The sequence below is a fragment of the Candoia aspera genome, chromosome 13 (genome assembly GCF_035149785.1).
Source record: "Candoia aspera isolate rCanAsp1 chromosome 13, rCanAsp1.hap2, whole genome shotgun sequence".
NCBI classification, from domain to species: domain Eukaryota; kingdom Metazoa; phylum Chordata; class Lepidosauria; order Squamata; family Boidae; genus Candoia; species Candoia aspera.
In genome coordinates, this window is record NC_086165.1 from 20958428 (window position 1) to 20971945 (window position 13518).

Genomic DNA, 13518 nt, shown 5'->3' on the forward strand with positions numbered 1-13518 from the left:
GTGGGAATGCCGAGCTGTATGTTGGCTGCTCTGATTGGAGCAAAATGCCTGATCCTGGGCTCCACAGAGCTACCCAGCACCTTTAGGCACTGTGCGTAGTGTCATTGTTGCAGGAAAATTGCTAACCTTGCAAGAGTCCCTCTTTTGGGGGAGATGGGCAGTGGCTAAATTTGATAAATAAATAAACAAACTTGGTGTCACTTCTTGTGAATGCACATGACAAAAAAAGTTGATAAGTTGAGGATGGTTCAAATGATTTCATCCATTATCCACAAGCAGAGGAAAAATAAAATAATCTTGGGACATCTTTGAGACTAGCACGTTTTCTTACCACATCAGTTCTGATGGACTTCGGTTCATTTCATCAGATGCATGGGGGTAGTCCTGAGAGATGGACTTTTTACATATTCACAATTGTTGGCAGGTTCAGGGGGGAAGGAGGGAAAATTGGTGGGAAGAGTAGAATTGCTTCAGAGATAAGCAGTACAGAAACAAAAGCATCCGAAACAATTTTGGATGTCAGTGATTGGGATCATGAGCCCAACCCTAAGCAGAGAGGTATCATCAGAGCAGGTGGACTCCCCCTTCTGAAACGAGTTTTGTTAAATCCTTCCCTGTAATTACAAGAAGGCTGATTTCTCCTTAAGGTTGTATCATCCAAGTTCCTTTTTGCAAATTCCATACTGCACGTGGATGACACAGCAGACCAACGGCCAGAACATCACTTGAGGAATGATCTTCCAGAATGGGATTTTAACTCTGGCATATCCAGTCCCAACAGTTTCAGGTGTGGCATTGCCAACCTCTCTGTGCTTCACACGTGCTGCATTTCATATGAGTGCCTGTGTGTCCCCACCCATATTGTAGCATGGATTTCCCTGTGGATTTTAAAACTGCTGGGCAGAGAGGGAGAATTCCTGCAGGTGAGTATAAGAGATAGGATTCTCATTTATCCATCCACAGCTAAACAGGAAAGCTCTGGATTAGGATAGAACTGTAAATACCGCCTTTGGGTTACACTCCTTCACAGCTGTTCTTCAGTGTCGAACAACAGATAAATGTTTAAATGCCACTTTTTCAAGCATATGCTCATTGGCTTGTCTCTAATATAGCTTTTCTGGAATTTGTGAATTGAACAAAATATACAAACTTGGTCACCATTCTTACCTTTTTTTTCTTTTCAAGTATTACACGACTGTAATGGAGCAGCAGGGAAACGGGCAGCTGATCGTGCCTCTGCAGATCTACCCAAGAGGTAATTTTACATAGCTTTTAACACCTACCAATGTTCCATCAGGTCTTCTATTTTCTAGAGGTTCAAAGAGAGCTAATTCCACATTTTGGTCTTAAGTTGGAGTTGAAAAATCAACTCTTCGAGGGTAGCTGCAGCTATTTTCCAGAGCAAAGCAGACTAACAGAAATTATAGTTTGCATTGCACAACTTGTAGACATTTGAAAGTTCAGAGTGACCAAATGCATTTAATCAGGCCTCCCCAGGGGGCCAAGCCAAAGCCAAGAATAGTCTCCAAGACGTAGTCAAGGGCCCGTGTTTTTGCAACCGGCAACTGTAAAAATGGGAATATGCAAATTAAATTTCCAGCATGCGTGCATGTTATGTAACTTGCTCCACGCACTTGGATGTTCTCTTTACCTATCTTCAGACGTATAATTTTTGATGCAAGTAAATTTCCATGTAATAAATCAGTTGAAATACTCAAAACTAAACTGTTCCCCTGTACAAATAATCCTGGTGTGAGCTTTCCAATTAAAACATTATAGACTTCTCATTACCTACAACTCTCTCAATTTTGAATTGGGCAATTAACCGGCAGGTTTCCTAGCCCACACTGACCAGGGCTAGAAAGAGGGTGGCAGTTTGGAGACAGAACTCCTCTCTGTGAAAGGGCTGCATTTAGAATAGAAATAAGCCAACTTTTTCCTCCCTCTTTCTTGCCTGCATACAAAAGTTCCTTGCTCACGTATACAGTACATGCAGCCTTGATCCCCTTGTGCATCAGAGCCTCCCACAAACCCGCCTAATCCTTCCTTGTTTCCTTAGGCTGCCCCCGATCTGCTTCTTAGCCATAGAACTGGTTAACTGACTATTGAGATAGTCAAGCCCATAGCCAACAACGTGCAGATTGTCCTCTGCCTTTTTTGGGGAACTGGTTCTACCCTCATACTGTTCTCCTTGGTAGGAAGATTTTCTGAAAAGTCCGTTAGGGTCCGTCTTCCTATAAGATGAACCCATTATTTCACGTCTTGCCCTCTGGGCTATAAAGAATAAGTTTCAGCCTTCTAAACAGAATAGTCCTTCTCTTCTTTTGCCCCATTCCCTTAGTCCCTGATCTTAAGTCTCAGCTTCCAGGACCTCGATCGTTCTCTTTGCCCTTCTCTGAGCCAGTCCGGTTTCTCTGAATGGGGTCTGATCGGTGGATGTTAGTGGCACTATTACTTTCCGTGCATTGGAGCTCTTCTTCTGTTGATGCAGCCAAAAATCACAATTTGCCCTTTCAGCATCTGTATCCTACTGCTGACTCTTCCTCACCTTGCGGTCAACTGCAATTTCAAGATCCTTTTCCCCTGTATTATTGTTAACCCAGGTATCCCAACCTACACCTGGACATTCAATTTATTTTTCCTAGGTAAAGTTTGCATTTGTCTTTATTGCGTTGCATTTCATTTATCTTTGTCTATAGAGCATTCTCAGATACCGATGTCAGACTAAGTGATCTGTAGTTCTGTGAGCCCTACAAGGTAGACCAGACCAGGAAACCAAGGCCATGTACTGTAGGCCTGGACTACTTCTATTGTAACAGCTGCAGTAACAGAATCTTGCAAGTCTGTGCTTCCCTCCTCTCTCTCTCGTGAGTGTCGTGTGAATTAAGGAGGGGCTTGTCTGGGTCTGAGACATTTTCTCACATTACTTCCTTGGCCCGGGCTCAAGCCCCGCTTATCTGGCCCCTGCTGTGGTAGCAGCTCTTCCTCCTGTCCTTCAAGGACATTCCCTGTGCCTTGCAGAAGTTCCCTGAAACCTCCTTTTCCCTCTTTTTGCACATGGGATGTTGGTCCTTCTGTCATCATCTGGTGCTTCACCTGCCCCCTGGTCCCATTCCAAGAAGGAAGCATTGACCACAGAACAAAATAGACGGACCCTCTTTCTCGGATAGATGCTCTAGCTGTCTGGCTCTGTGACTGGACCACTGCCTTTTCCTGATCTCATCTGGACTACAGCTGTCGCTCTACATGATTTGAGGAAAGAATGGAGGAGATACAGGGAGAAGGGGGCACTAGGGGCTCCCTCTGGTCCCTGGGTCACTGGACACCCTTTCTCTTTTAAAGGGCTACTCTTTTGCTCCTCTGACGTTCATCTCTCCCAGTCTCAGCTTCCGGTCTTTTACTGGTGCCTCTCAAATATACTTCTTAAAGTACCACGGTGCCTGTCTCTCTCCCCTCTACCACCAAAAGGAAGGGAATCGCATTTTATAGTGAGTGTGTGAAATCTGGCCGCAGGAGAGAAATGGCTTAAAGGCATGAACGAAATTAGTTGAAGTAGGTATATTTTACATCTAGCTGATAATTTATTTACATTTCTCCTTAAAGTACTTCCATGGCTTTTTAAGGCTACGCTTTCACAAAGCAATGAACTACTAGAGGAGAGAAACAAAGCTCTAATCGGCATATTATCCAATGTATGGGATATTGTCATGAGTAAGGATGGCGAGCAGGGGGCCCCCATCCAGACTGTCAAGCGCACGCGTAGCACTGAGGAATTGGTCAGCCATTCAAAGAGACACAGATCGGGACCGCCTTAACCTTTGGGGTTTATATGTCTGGGTTTTCCCCACGCTTCTTCAGTTTGTTAGGATTCCTGTTAAGTACTAGCAATAAATATTAGAGACCAGTTCCTTGTCTCAGCGTGTTTCCTGGCTGTTAGGACAGATATATTGGGAAAGTCTTCTCGCACGTGTAAACCAGTTAGAGGACCCACAGCATAGGAGGGAAGATCTTCAGGTTTTGCACAGCTACCTGAACAGAAAGGAGAAGGATTCAAGAGGCTTGGTGTCCTCAAGAACTTCACAGCAGCATTTTCAGGGATTACTGAGGCAGCACTTAATGTATGTAGACAATTGCATAGATAAATCTGGTCTTTCTAATAATTTGACCCTAATTTAAACATCTGATTGCTCTAATTTTTATTCAATTTAGTTTAGCAATTTACATTTCAAAAAGCAAGCTCACTTTGCATTCCTTGGATCTTTGTACCTTCATGTCCAGGCTTAATTCTGCAACTAATTAAGTTTGTTGCCGCTATAAGTCTACTTTTTCTTTCACACACCCATACCCACATGCACCTGCACAGCATTTCTACTGCCCCCGACCCAAAGTAGGAATGGCCTATTGCTTTTTTCATTGGATGATATCCCTATTTTTCATCCCCACCCCCATCTTCTGTCCACACACTAGCAATCCAGTATCTCTTATTTAAGGATATGCTAGTAATGTTTAATGTAGTTTAAATTGCATGTCCTAACTGCTGTGTTTAATAACTATCATCTGTGTCCTCTTGACTAATAAATGGCTTTGTTTCCTGCTGTCAAAACCATGAGTGAAATGCATGTATTTCAGAAGGAGGGGGAGAGAAAGGGGGGAAATCAAATTCATCCTTTCCCAGACAATCAATCAAAATTGACAGGCCCTTTAACATACAATTTGTAGGGCGCTGTAGTTTTAAAATGGGAACTGTCCGTAACATTTAACATTTGGCAAAGCACTGCCGAGGTTGGAGGGTGGCTGCAAAGGCGCCGTGAATTTGGGGGGCATTAAGGAAATCTGATTCTTCCTTCTGCTCTAGTTCCTCTTGAAGGCTATGAGAACAGCCGGACAATAGATTTGTGTAAACAGCTAAGGAGAGCATCTTAATTTATACTGAATCTGGTCTTGGTGTCCTCGATGCTTGTTTTAATGTCCAGCTTCTCTTTTCCCACATAAAAACCAGAGAAGACTGTGTGTTGTTGGTATCACAGAATGCAGGCCATTGTTCTTCGGGGTGCCGGGCACATGGGCTTTTCTGAATTGAACACTCAGCCTCCAGCTGATGTGCTCACCTCCCCCAAATACAGTGTCACCAGAAAACGTGTTAAGCTGCAATATTGCAAAAAGAAGGGGGCAAAAGACAGAACCCCTCCCCACAAGTGCAGTTGCTGAAAGCTGGAACAGGAGATGCTCTTTATGGCTTTCATTTTGATATATTTTAAGATACAAATCAGCTGAAGCTTGGATTTGTTTGTTTTAAAAAATGTGCTCCTACAGGTCTAGAAACCCTGTTATATCATTCTGCTTAGGGTCCTGGGAAATGCCTCTCAATCATTTCTCTCCACTAATTTTTGTATCACCCTCATTAAAAAAAGAAAAGATTTCATTTTGAACAAATTTGTAAATGGTGCTGATGTATTCTACAATTTAGTCAATTACTGTTTCAGCTTGCAAGCCTCCTGGGAAACGGAACATACATGGCCTGAAGGTAGGAATTTCAATAATTGTTTCCGTAAACTTAGATGGATTTGCAATGCTGTGTTCCACTTATTGAAATGTCAGATAAAACTGTACTTTCTCAGCCTTGACAAGCAGATTTTTTTACAAACTATAGCAGAGGAAAGATTCTTCCTGGGTGCGAGGCTGACTGTGCTATCTTGCGTCTTGAGTGGCATTGTTTCCTTCCTGGTTTTTGTGAATCCATTTCTTAAATCAGCACTGAAGAAACGGGAGCAGTAGCCATCCCACTGTCCCATTTTAACATGACAGGTTTGCAGAAATGGTTCTCTTGGGCCACTCCAACTGTCCCTAAACAAAGAGAAGCTTGCATGAATCCATGTGTACCTGCATAAGAGCAGCTGTAAGATTATGGGTACCTTTCCTTTGATCAGCCCACATCTGTGCAGTGTTAACATCGTTAATGTTTTGAATTATGAATGACCTACGGTGTGCAGGATATGCCTCCATCTTTTCAGTGACATTAGATAGAGGTAATTGATATATCCGTGCAAAAAGGTGGTGGGCTGGGGAGGGAAGGGAGAGATGTATTTAATGGGGATGGAATGAAAGCTTTATTGTGTGCCAGCTCCTGATTGCATTACCTAACCAAGCATTTCAAATGCAGAGTGAATAAAGGAACATGATTCCTCAATAACACAACATGGTAACCTACATCGAGCTGGATTTCTACCATGGGCAACTAGCTAATTAACCTTCCTCATGAAATAGGAAATTCACGGCAAATTACAGCTTAATTAGAACCATGTCCTCTGAATGAAAACAATGGATAAAGATCCTTTTTCCCCCCCTGCAGGTAAATACCCGAGCAGGGTCTGCTAACAATAGCAGCGCAGCCATCCCAGACTCCCTTCCAAGCCATAGGTAAGAGGGGGGGGGAGCACGCTTGTGCTTTATTAAGGCACAGCCCCAGAAGTGGTTTTTGCATAGTAATTAACAGAAGCAAGTGGGGAAAGGTGGGAATACTTTGGGGGGGATTTAGTTGAATAGTTTTCAGCAAGGTTTTTGCAGCTTGGTGAATCCAGTGCTAACCTTGCATCTTAGTCGACCTACTTCTGCATGAATTTCTTTACATGCCCCAAGCAAAATTTTGCATGCACTGCAGTGTACATCTATCTGTCACCTCTTTTGCGTGCGGTGTTGTGTTTTAGAAGAACAGGAATTTCTTCAAATGTGATTAATCCAAACCGCTTGTGTTTGGATTGCAGCCTGAGCTGTCAGGCAGCCCGTTTGGAGAGGCACAGCACAGAAGGTTCTCAGACATTTGTCCGGTTGCAGGTTCAGCGGGGTGATCTGAGCAAGTCACCAACTTTGTCTCAGCTTAGGGTCTGTAAAATGGGACCACTAGTGATACTGCAGGTGAGTAGTTGCAAGTAACACAGGATAGAGATTGTGAGGTGGTATGTAGAGATTTCTAAAGTATCATAAGAACATTCCTTCCTGGAATATTGTTTCTTAATGCAGACCTTGCTGCAATCTGAGCTAATTAGACTTCCATGGATTTTGTGCTCAGTCCCTTGCTGGAAAATGGGGAGTGGTGGTTCTCATAATGGAAGAGCAGGAGGTGTGCTGAATTTTGGGAAGATAAAAGCAGGGCCTTTAGCTGAGGGAAAGTAGCAGTAATCAGGAAAGGGGCAGAGTCAGGAAGGAACAAATGCAGTAGATCTTGGATTTGAAGAAGATTGGCTGTGACAGATGGAAGGAAAAGGAGGATCCAACACGCTCATCTCGGAGATGGCTGACCGTTCTGGGAGAAGCCTGGGGAAACAGAGGTGCAAAGGCCTGAACAGTTGACCGGCCCCAAGGAAATTACAAAGCCATGATCCTGAATGGAATCTTGAGGAGGCAGAGAAAACCCCCGGCGTGGAATTAAAAACCAGAAACCGAGGACTGAGGCCCACTGGAGTTCGAGAGCCCTTTGGGATTCAGGCGGTTTATAAATACTCTTGATAATTTTATTTATTTTATTTATTTATTTGTCATATTTCTTTACCGCCCATCTTGTATTCTAACGACTCTGGGTGGTTATAATAAATAAAGTAATAAATAAATAAAGTAGGTAAATAAGTAGAAACCCTGCAATTGAGAGAGGCTATCATTCTTTGGTGTTTCTTGCCCAAGCAGGAAAAAGCCTTTGCCCCTGAGCAGAGCCTAAGCTGTATGGAATTAAGAAGGGTTTCCATGGAGTTGTACACAGTCCCCAAGTATGCACACCAAGTTGCACACCAAGTAGTGGGGGGTTGTCTTCCCTATGACCCAGGAGAATCCCTTGCATGTTGTTGCTGAGTGCCATTGTGGCCTGGGCCAGAAGTGAAATGGACAGGTGTGGAATTCAGGATTAAAAAAACCTCTACAGTTTACCAAGAAGAGTAGGAATATTGTCAATCCAATACAAAGATTGCAGTGTCTGTCATTATTAGTTGAAGTTTCTGAGGTTTAAACTCAGTTTGTAGGGCAGATCTCCCATCCCTGCTACGTGACCATTTATTTTCTCAGCAACACACACTTTGAGCTGATTCTGCAAATGCCCTACAACAATGCCTTGAGCTGATGCTGTCATCTAGTGGGGCAATTAATTGGCTTTCATTTCCAAAACCCATCTGCATAAGGAATGACTGTTTTGAAGTCACTGACAGTCTGCCTCTGTTTCATGTTCACAAAACAGTTAAGTTCCAAGAGATGACAAGATCAGCGTACATTTCATTTGGCAAAGTACTTTTTCTTTAAAGTATTCTAGCAGATAGGAGGCTTATTAAAGAACAAAGAACTTTGTTTTATTTCAGTCATGATCGATGATCAAGACACTTCGGTGTGTCAAGAACATAATCGTTCTTTTTAAAGGTTCTTTTTCAGATGTAGGTTTGTGTGGCAGCAGTACAGGAGTGGTTTGTTGGTATTCAACTTTTATGAGCACAACAGAAAATTTTCTTCAATGTATCTGGATAAAATCAGTGGGGAGTACACAAAAACACCCCCTTGTGTGCATTTACAACAATGATTGATTAAGATGTGGGCCATGCAAAGGAAGTCCTGCTGGATTGTGCTCAGAGCCCACTTCTCTCCCAGATCCTCCTGTAGAAGCCAGTTCAACTAAATTGAGCTGAAAGTGTAATGCTTAAGCCAAAACATCATGCTTATCCTCTCAATAAGTAGCAAATTGCAGTGATTCCCAGGTTATAGCTACAAAGGCAAGGAATGAGGGCCTCAAAGTCACCTTTGAACTGCCTGCAACCTTCCAAGGTTCTTTGTGCTTTTCTTGGTAAACCATAATTTCCCCAAGGACATTCAGTTGACAATATCAGCATTTTGAGGAGACTATAAATGAAAGAAAGTAAACCTACGAATGTGTGCTTTACATACTTAATTCTGATTATGTCAGTGCAAGGTTCACACAATTGTAATCGTAGGCAGATGTTCCAGTTAGCGACAAGATGCTCTTTAGCAAAGGATAAGTTGTAGCTCCATTCCATAAAGTGCAGCTGGACGATCACTAAAGACACCTTTCCTTTTCTTCCTTTTCCTTCCTTTTCCCTCTCTGCCCTGCCCAATTCCGCAGTTTGAAGAAGTCTTCCGCTGAACTGAAGAAAATATTAGCAAATGGCCAGGTGAGTATATTGGAGAGGGACTGGCTGCGGGCATAGTGCATGTCTGCATGAATTCAGGCAGGCCCCGTGTTCTCAAATCACCCCAGAGATGTTTACTGCTCACTTACTGGTAATGTGTTCTTTTAATAAAGTAGAGGAGAAGGCAGGGAAAGGGCTCGCATTATGGAGGGGCCTCTGTCCTGATTGATTTGGATTGGCACGCCAATTTACTTCCCCCTTTTCAAAATGCACTAATCAGATTTAGCTCCAAATAGATTGAAGTGCCTTTCACACCCGCCGTTCGGTTGCCTCAATTTAGGGGAGAAAACGTAATAAATTTTGAATAGCAAAACAGCCTTTCTGGTTTGCTAGCTGTTTGCAGATGGGCCCAAGTGCCCCTGCCGCCCGAGAGTGAGTAATGGAGGCATAACAGGAGGGGTGGGCCCTTCGAAGCTCTGTAGAAGAGGAAAATCATAAAAAGTGCCCCAGCCTGCTCTGCCTTCTGCAGGGGAATGCGATGGCCTCGCAATTGATGGGCGAAAGAAGACCTCGGGGCCAGCCCTTCCTGGCCACTTTGATTCAAACAGGCAGGAAGTCCCAAAGTCGCATAATGACTTTAAATATACACCACTAAATGAAAGTACCTCAAGGCTGCTGGATTCTTCACTAGCAACATAAATAAGTTTTAATGTTTGTCATGGTGAAAGCCCTTTGATAGCCTTGGAGGCAGGCACCTGTCCACGCCGATCAAGCCTGCCTATTAGACACTATTGACTGAGACATCTGTGTCACTGCAAATAAAAGACTCTTATTGATTTTCTTAACTGCTGTTCACTTCCCTTCCGTGTTTCGAAGGCTGAAATCTTAATTATCTCAGATGCGTATTCAATGCCTTCACATAGTGACCTCTCCAAGCCTCATTGGCATTTCATGAATCAAGTAGTTGTAGTTGAGCGTGTCAAGAAGATAAAAGCTGGTCTTCACGCGTGTCCTTCAGCGGATCACCTGTAACATTGCACTCTTAATAGATGAAAATGGTCCTGCTCGCCTGGCTCCACTGCAGGCTTACTTATTTGCAGTCAGAAGCGTTTAAATAAAACAAGAATATGGATTTTGGCCCTTCTTTTTCAAGTGTAGTCTTACCTGAAAGATAGGGAGCATTTTTAAACACCTGGTGCTGATTCTTGTTTTCTGTATTTTATTTAATCTTTAAGAACTGCTTGTCTGTAATAAAGGTAAGATTTCAAAGGTAGAGAGGGGAATGAAATATTATTAGAATTTTTTTAAGCCTCATCTTGAGAATTGATGTGTTTTCAGTATCCTTAAGTGAGATAAGGAGGTTTTTAATTGGAAAAGAAAATGATTTCTGGAGGAGAGTTTGGGGTGCCTGTTAAGACTGCATTGTACTGAAGAACACAGGGAGCTTTACTTAAAAGGGAGATTGATTTAGTTTTCAAACTGTGCTGGGCTTCAAGCCACATTCATTTAATGTTGCTGAATGCTTAGCCTTAAAAAACAATGAACAAAGAGCTGGGGGAATGGACAAATAATGTGACCTTTTCGTTTACTTTGGGTGTGTTAAGTAGCAGTTTTGAAAGCGTTCCAATGTGCAGTTGAGAATCTCCTGGTCATTTGGGTGAACAGTGAGCAATAGGATCTCGGGGGAATCCCCAGGCTGGAGGCTAGATTGGGAAGGCAGACATCCCAGAAGACACAGTGGAAGAAAACCACACGGTTGTATCCATGAGGTCATCAGGAGTGGAGCTCAGCTTGAAGAAATTCTACCTTTATGTAGGCAAAGAGGTGCTAATCTAAATACCTCACCCCATTCCCATTGAGAGGAATGGAGCATCTACTTTGCACCAGGAGTGAACACAGAACTCAGCTCTGAATTATGAGGGGTGGACACATCTGGGGCTGATCCGTGCTGGTCCTGTCCTACTCCACTGATGGTGAGAACCTGCCTAACTTAAGAGGACCAGTAGGGAAGGGGGCTAAATTGTGATGTATCCTGAGAGAGTGTGGTTTCCTACCTTCTGCTTTAAAGCATTAATAAAGACTTTTGTTCCCTGAAAGCCTCCACTTACGTTTAATAAGGAATTCATATTAATCATTAACCGAAAGGGGACATGATTCTTCAAGATAATCAAATATTGACAGGTTAGAAATAGCTTTCTGCCTAGGTTCATTGATATAGGTTATGTGATATAAATATTTATTTCTTTTCTGTCACTCAGAGAAAATGCCGCCAATTGATTCCGCATTGATGTAGTGTCAACAGTTCATAAGAAACATTTGACTGGCTTGTGTTTTCCGATTAGTCCCTGCTCTATGAAGTGGGATTTACTAAATCTCTTCAATTGTCTGTTCATAGACTGTGACTGCTTTCTGAAGCCATTAGGACTTTGATTGGTCCAGGGGAGGGAGCCCATACAGGGCGAGGCTTCTGCCGTGGCTGTATATATCAAATAAGGATTAATTGAGCATTTTTTCCAACGATTTATCAGAGATGCATGCTGATTCTTTCCAAGACAGCAGATATAAACAAAGACTATTTTATTTGCTGATCCATAATTGGATACTATTTCACTTTTGGTTCATTCTGTTAGTATCAGCGGCCAATCAAGATTGCATAAGAAAAAATAACGTTCTGGCGCTTGCTGCAAAGTTGGTAGCTGTTAGGATTTGATTGATGCCTTCAGGTTCTCAAATACAGTAAATAAATTGCTAGGAATCCTTGACATTTCTCACTAGTCTTATGAAATTTTCTTATTTATTTAGTGTGGCTTTACCCTGCCTTTCAGACAATTACAATCTCCCAAAGTGGCTCTAGACAATTAAGAAAAAGAAGCTTTATTCTCAGGTTCACCATCTTGGGTTTTAAAAATCTAGCGCCCCAACGCCTTGCTGAGATACTGGGAGCTTTCTACTTACGGTGATGGTCACACCAAGCTGTTGTCAGCTTGAACACGCATTGCTTTTGAACTAATTTGGCAAGTCCCGGAATTGGGGCAGGGGGTATGTGGAGCAGGGTGATCTAGCACTTCTCACTGCCCTGCCCCTGCTTTCTCTCCTGCAAGTGGAGAGGACAGTAGAGATCCTGAAAGGCAGCAGATTTCTGGCATTGTTAGGAGAGGCAGGATGCAAGTTTATTGTTCCTGTCAGGCCCGTTGGGAACTTCCTTTGGGATGTGAGGGTGATCTGGCTGTGACATCTGTCACCCCATGGATCACCAGGGTTGGTCTGGCTGGCTGGACAGGTGTCCCCTTCCCCCCTCGCCAATCCATACGTGTCCCTCCCAAGGCTGTGCACTTGGTGGAAGAGGACAACCATCCCAGATAGGAGTGTGCTGATTTTTGGTCAGGGGTTAGGACAGCTGCCCTCCCCTCCTAGGTCCTCCAAACAAACTCAAGAACTTCCTTCCAAGTGGATTGGGCCCACTTGCTATCAGGTGTGTTTTGGTGTGGGATACCTTTTGGAGGTTCGGAAAAATTGGAAGCCCCACTCGGCTCCAGTCACTCCTTGAACATTGTAACCGGACTCCTTTTCTGGTGTGTTGGTTCTCCGTTTGGGTCCCTGTGTTCCACCAACAAGGATGCAGAGCAGAGCTTCAGGTAGCACAGAATATCTGCGGTAGCTTCTGGGGTGACAGAAGAAGTGGTAAATAAGTGGCGACCATTCACTGCCCACCGCTTGACCCAAAATAGGTTAAGGCAAGAAATAGGTTAATGTGGGAATAGTTTTGCGAAATACCCAGCCCAGCTGCACTTTTGAAATCTTTATTGGTCCTTTCTGGAATAACCCTCTAAGCTATTTAGCCTTAGAACTGCTTCCCCAACAGGTTTGCTTTTATGCTGCAAATGGGTTTCATCCTCAATGGCCTTTGGAAGTTTCTCTTCACATGCTTCTGAGCAAATAAATGCGCCTGCACCGACCATCCATCATGGTCTTCCCTGTAAGGGTGGGCAACATTATGCAGACTGCAGAAAAGGCGTAAGAAATGGGAAACCAAAGAAATTGAAGGCACAAGACAGGAAGGACGGAGGGAGGGAAGGGAAGGGAAGGGAGGGGAGGAAGGGCTAGTTTATGCTAGCACCACTCTATCTTTCCATACTATTCTTTCCTTGCTAAGCATCCTTCCTTCCACCGTGTCCGTATTCTGCTTTGCACATTGCTTTTTCTTCTTTAAACTTCTCACACTTCTCTTTTTGGGGAACTCATTAACTCCATTCAACCACAACTTTCCCACTTTTATCCTTCCTCTCACTCCATTCTTTGTTTGTTTGTTTGTTTTGCAGTTTGATCTTTTTTCGTTCTTTCCGAGGCACTCAAGGCTAATGCCTGACTGATTTTCGTTTGCAGAGGAGATCAGCAAATGCAT

At 43.3% G+C, this 13518-nt stretch overlaps 1 protein-coding gene across 4 annotated transcripts in view; it reads left to right on the forward strand.

The window, feature by feature from the left end:
* MAP2K5 (mitogen-activated protein kinase kinase 5) overlaps positions 1–13518 on the forward strand; it is a 143370-nt gene that overhangs the window by 15810 nt on the left and 114042 nt on the right. For all 4 annotated transcript variants that reach the window (XM_063314348.1, XM_063314346.1, XM_063314345.1 and 1 more), the window contains exons 4-7: positions 1186–1255; positions 5484–5524; positions 6350–6417; positions 9110–9158. In XM_063314348.1, the coding sequence (XP_063170418.1) occupies positions 1186–1255; positions 5484–5524; positions 6350–6417; positions 9110–9158 (228 nt within the window). The remainder of the gene's footprint in view (positions 1–1185; positions 1256–5483; positions 5525–6349; positions 6418–9109; positions 9159–13518) is intronic.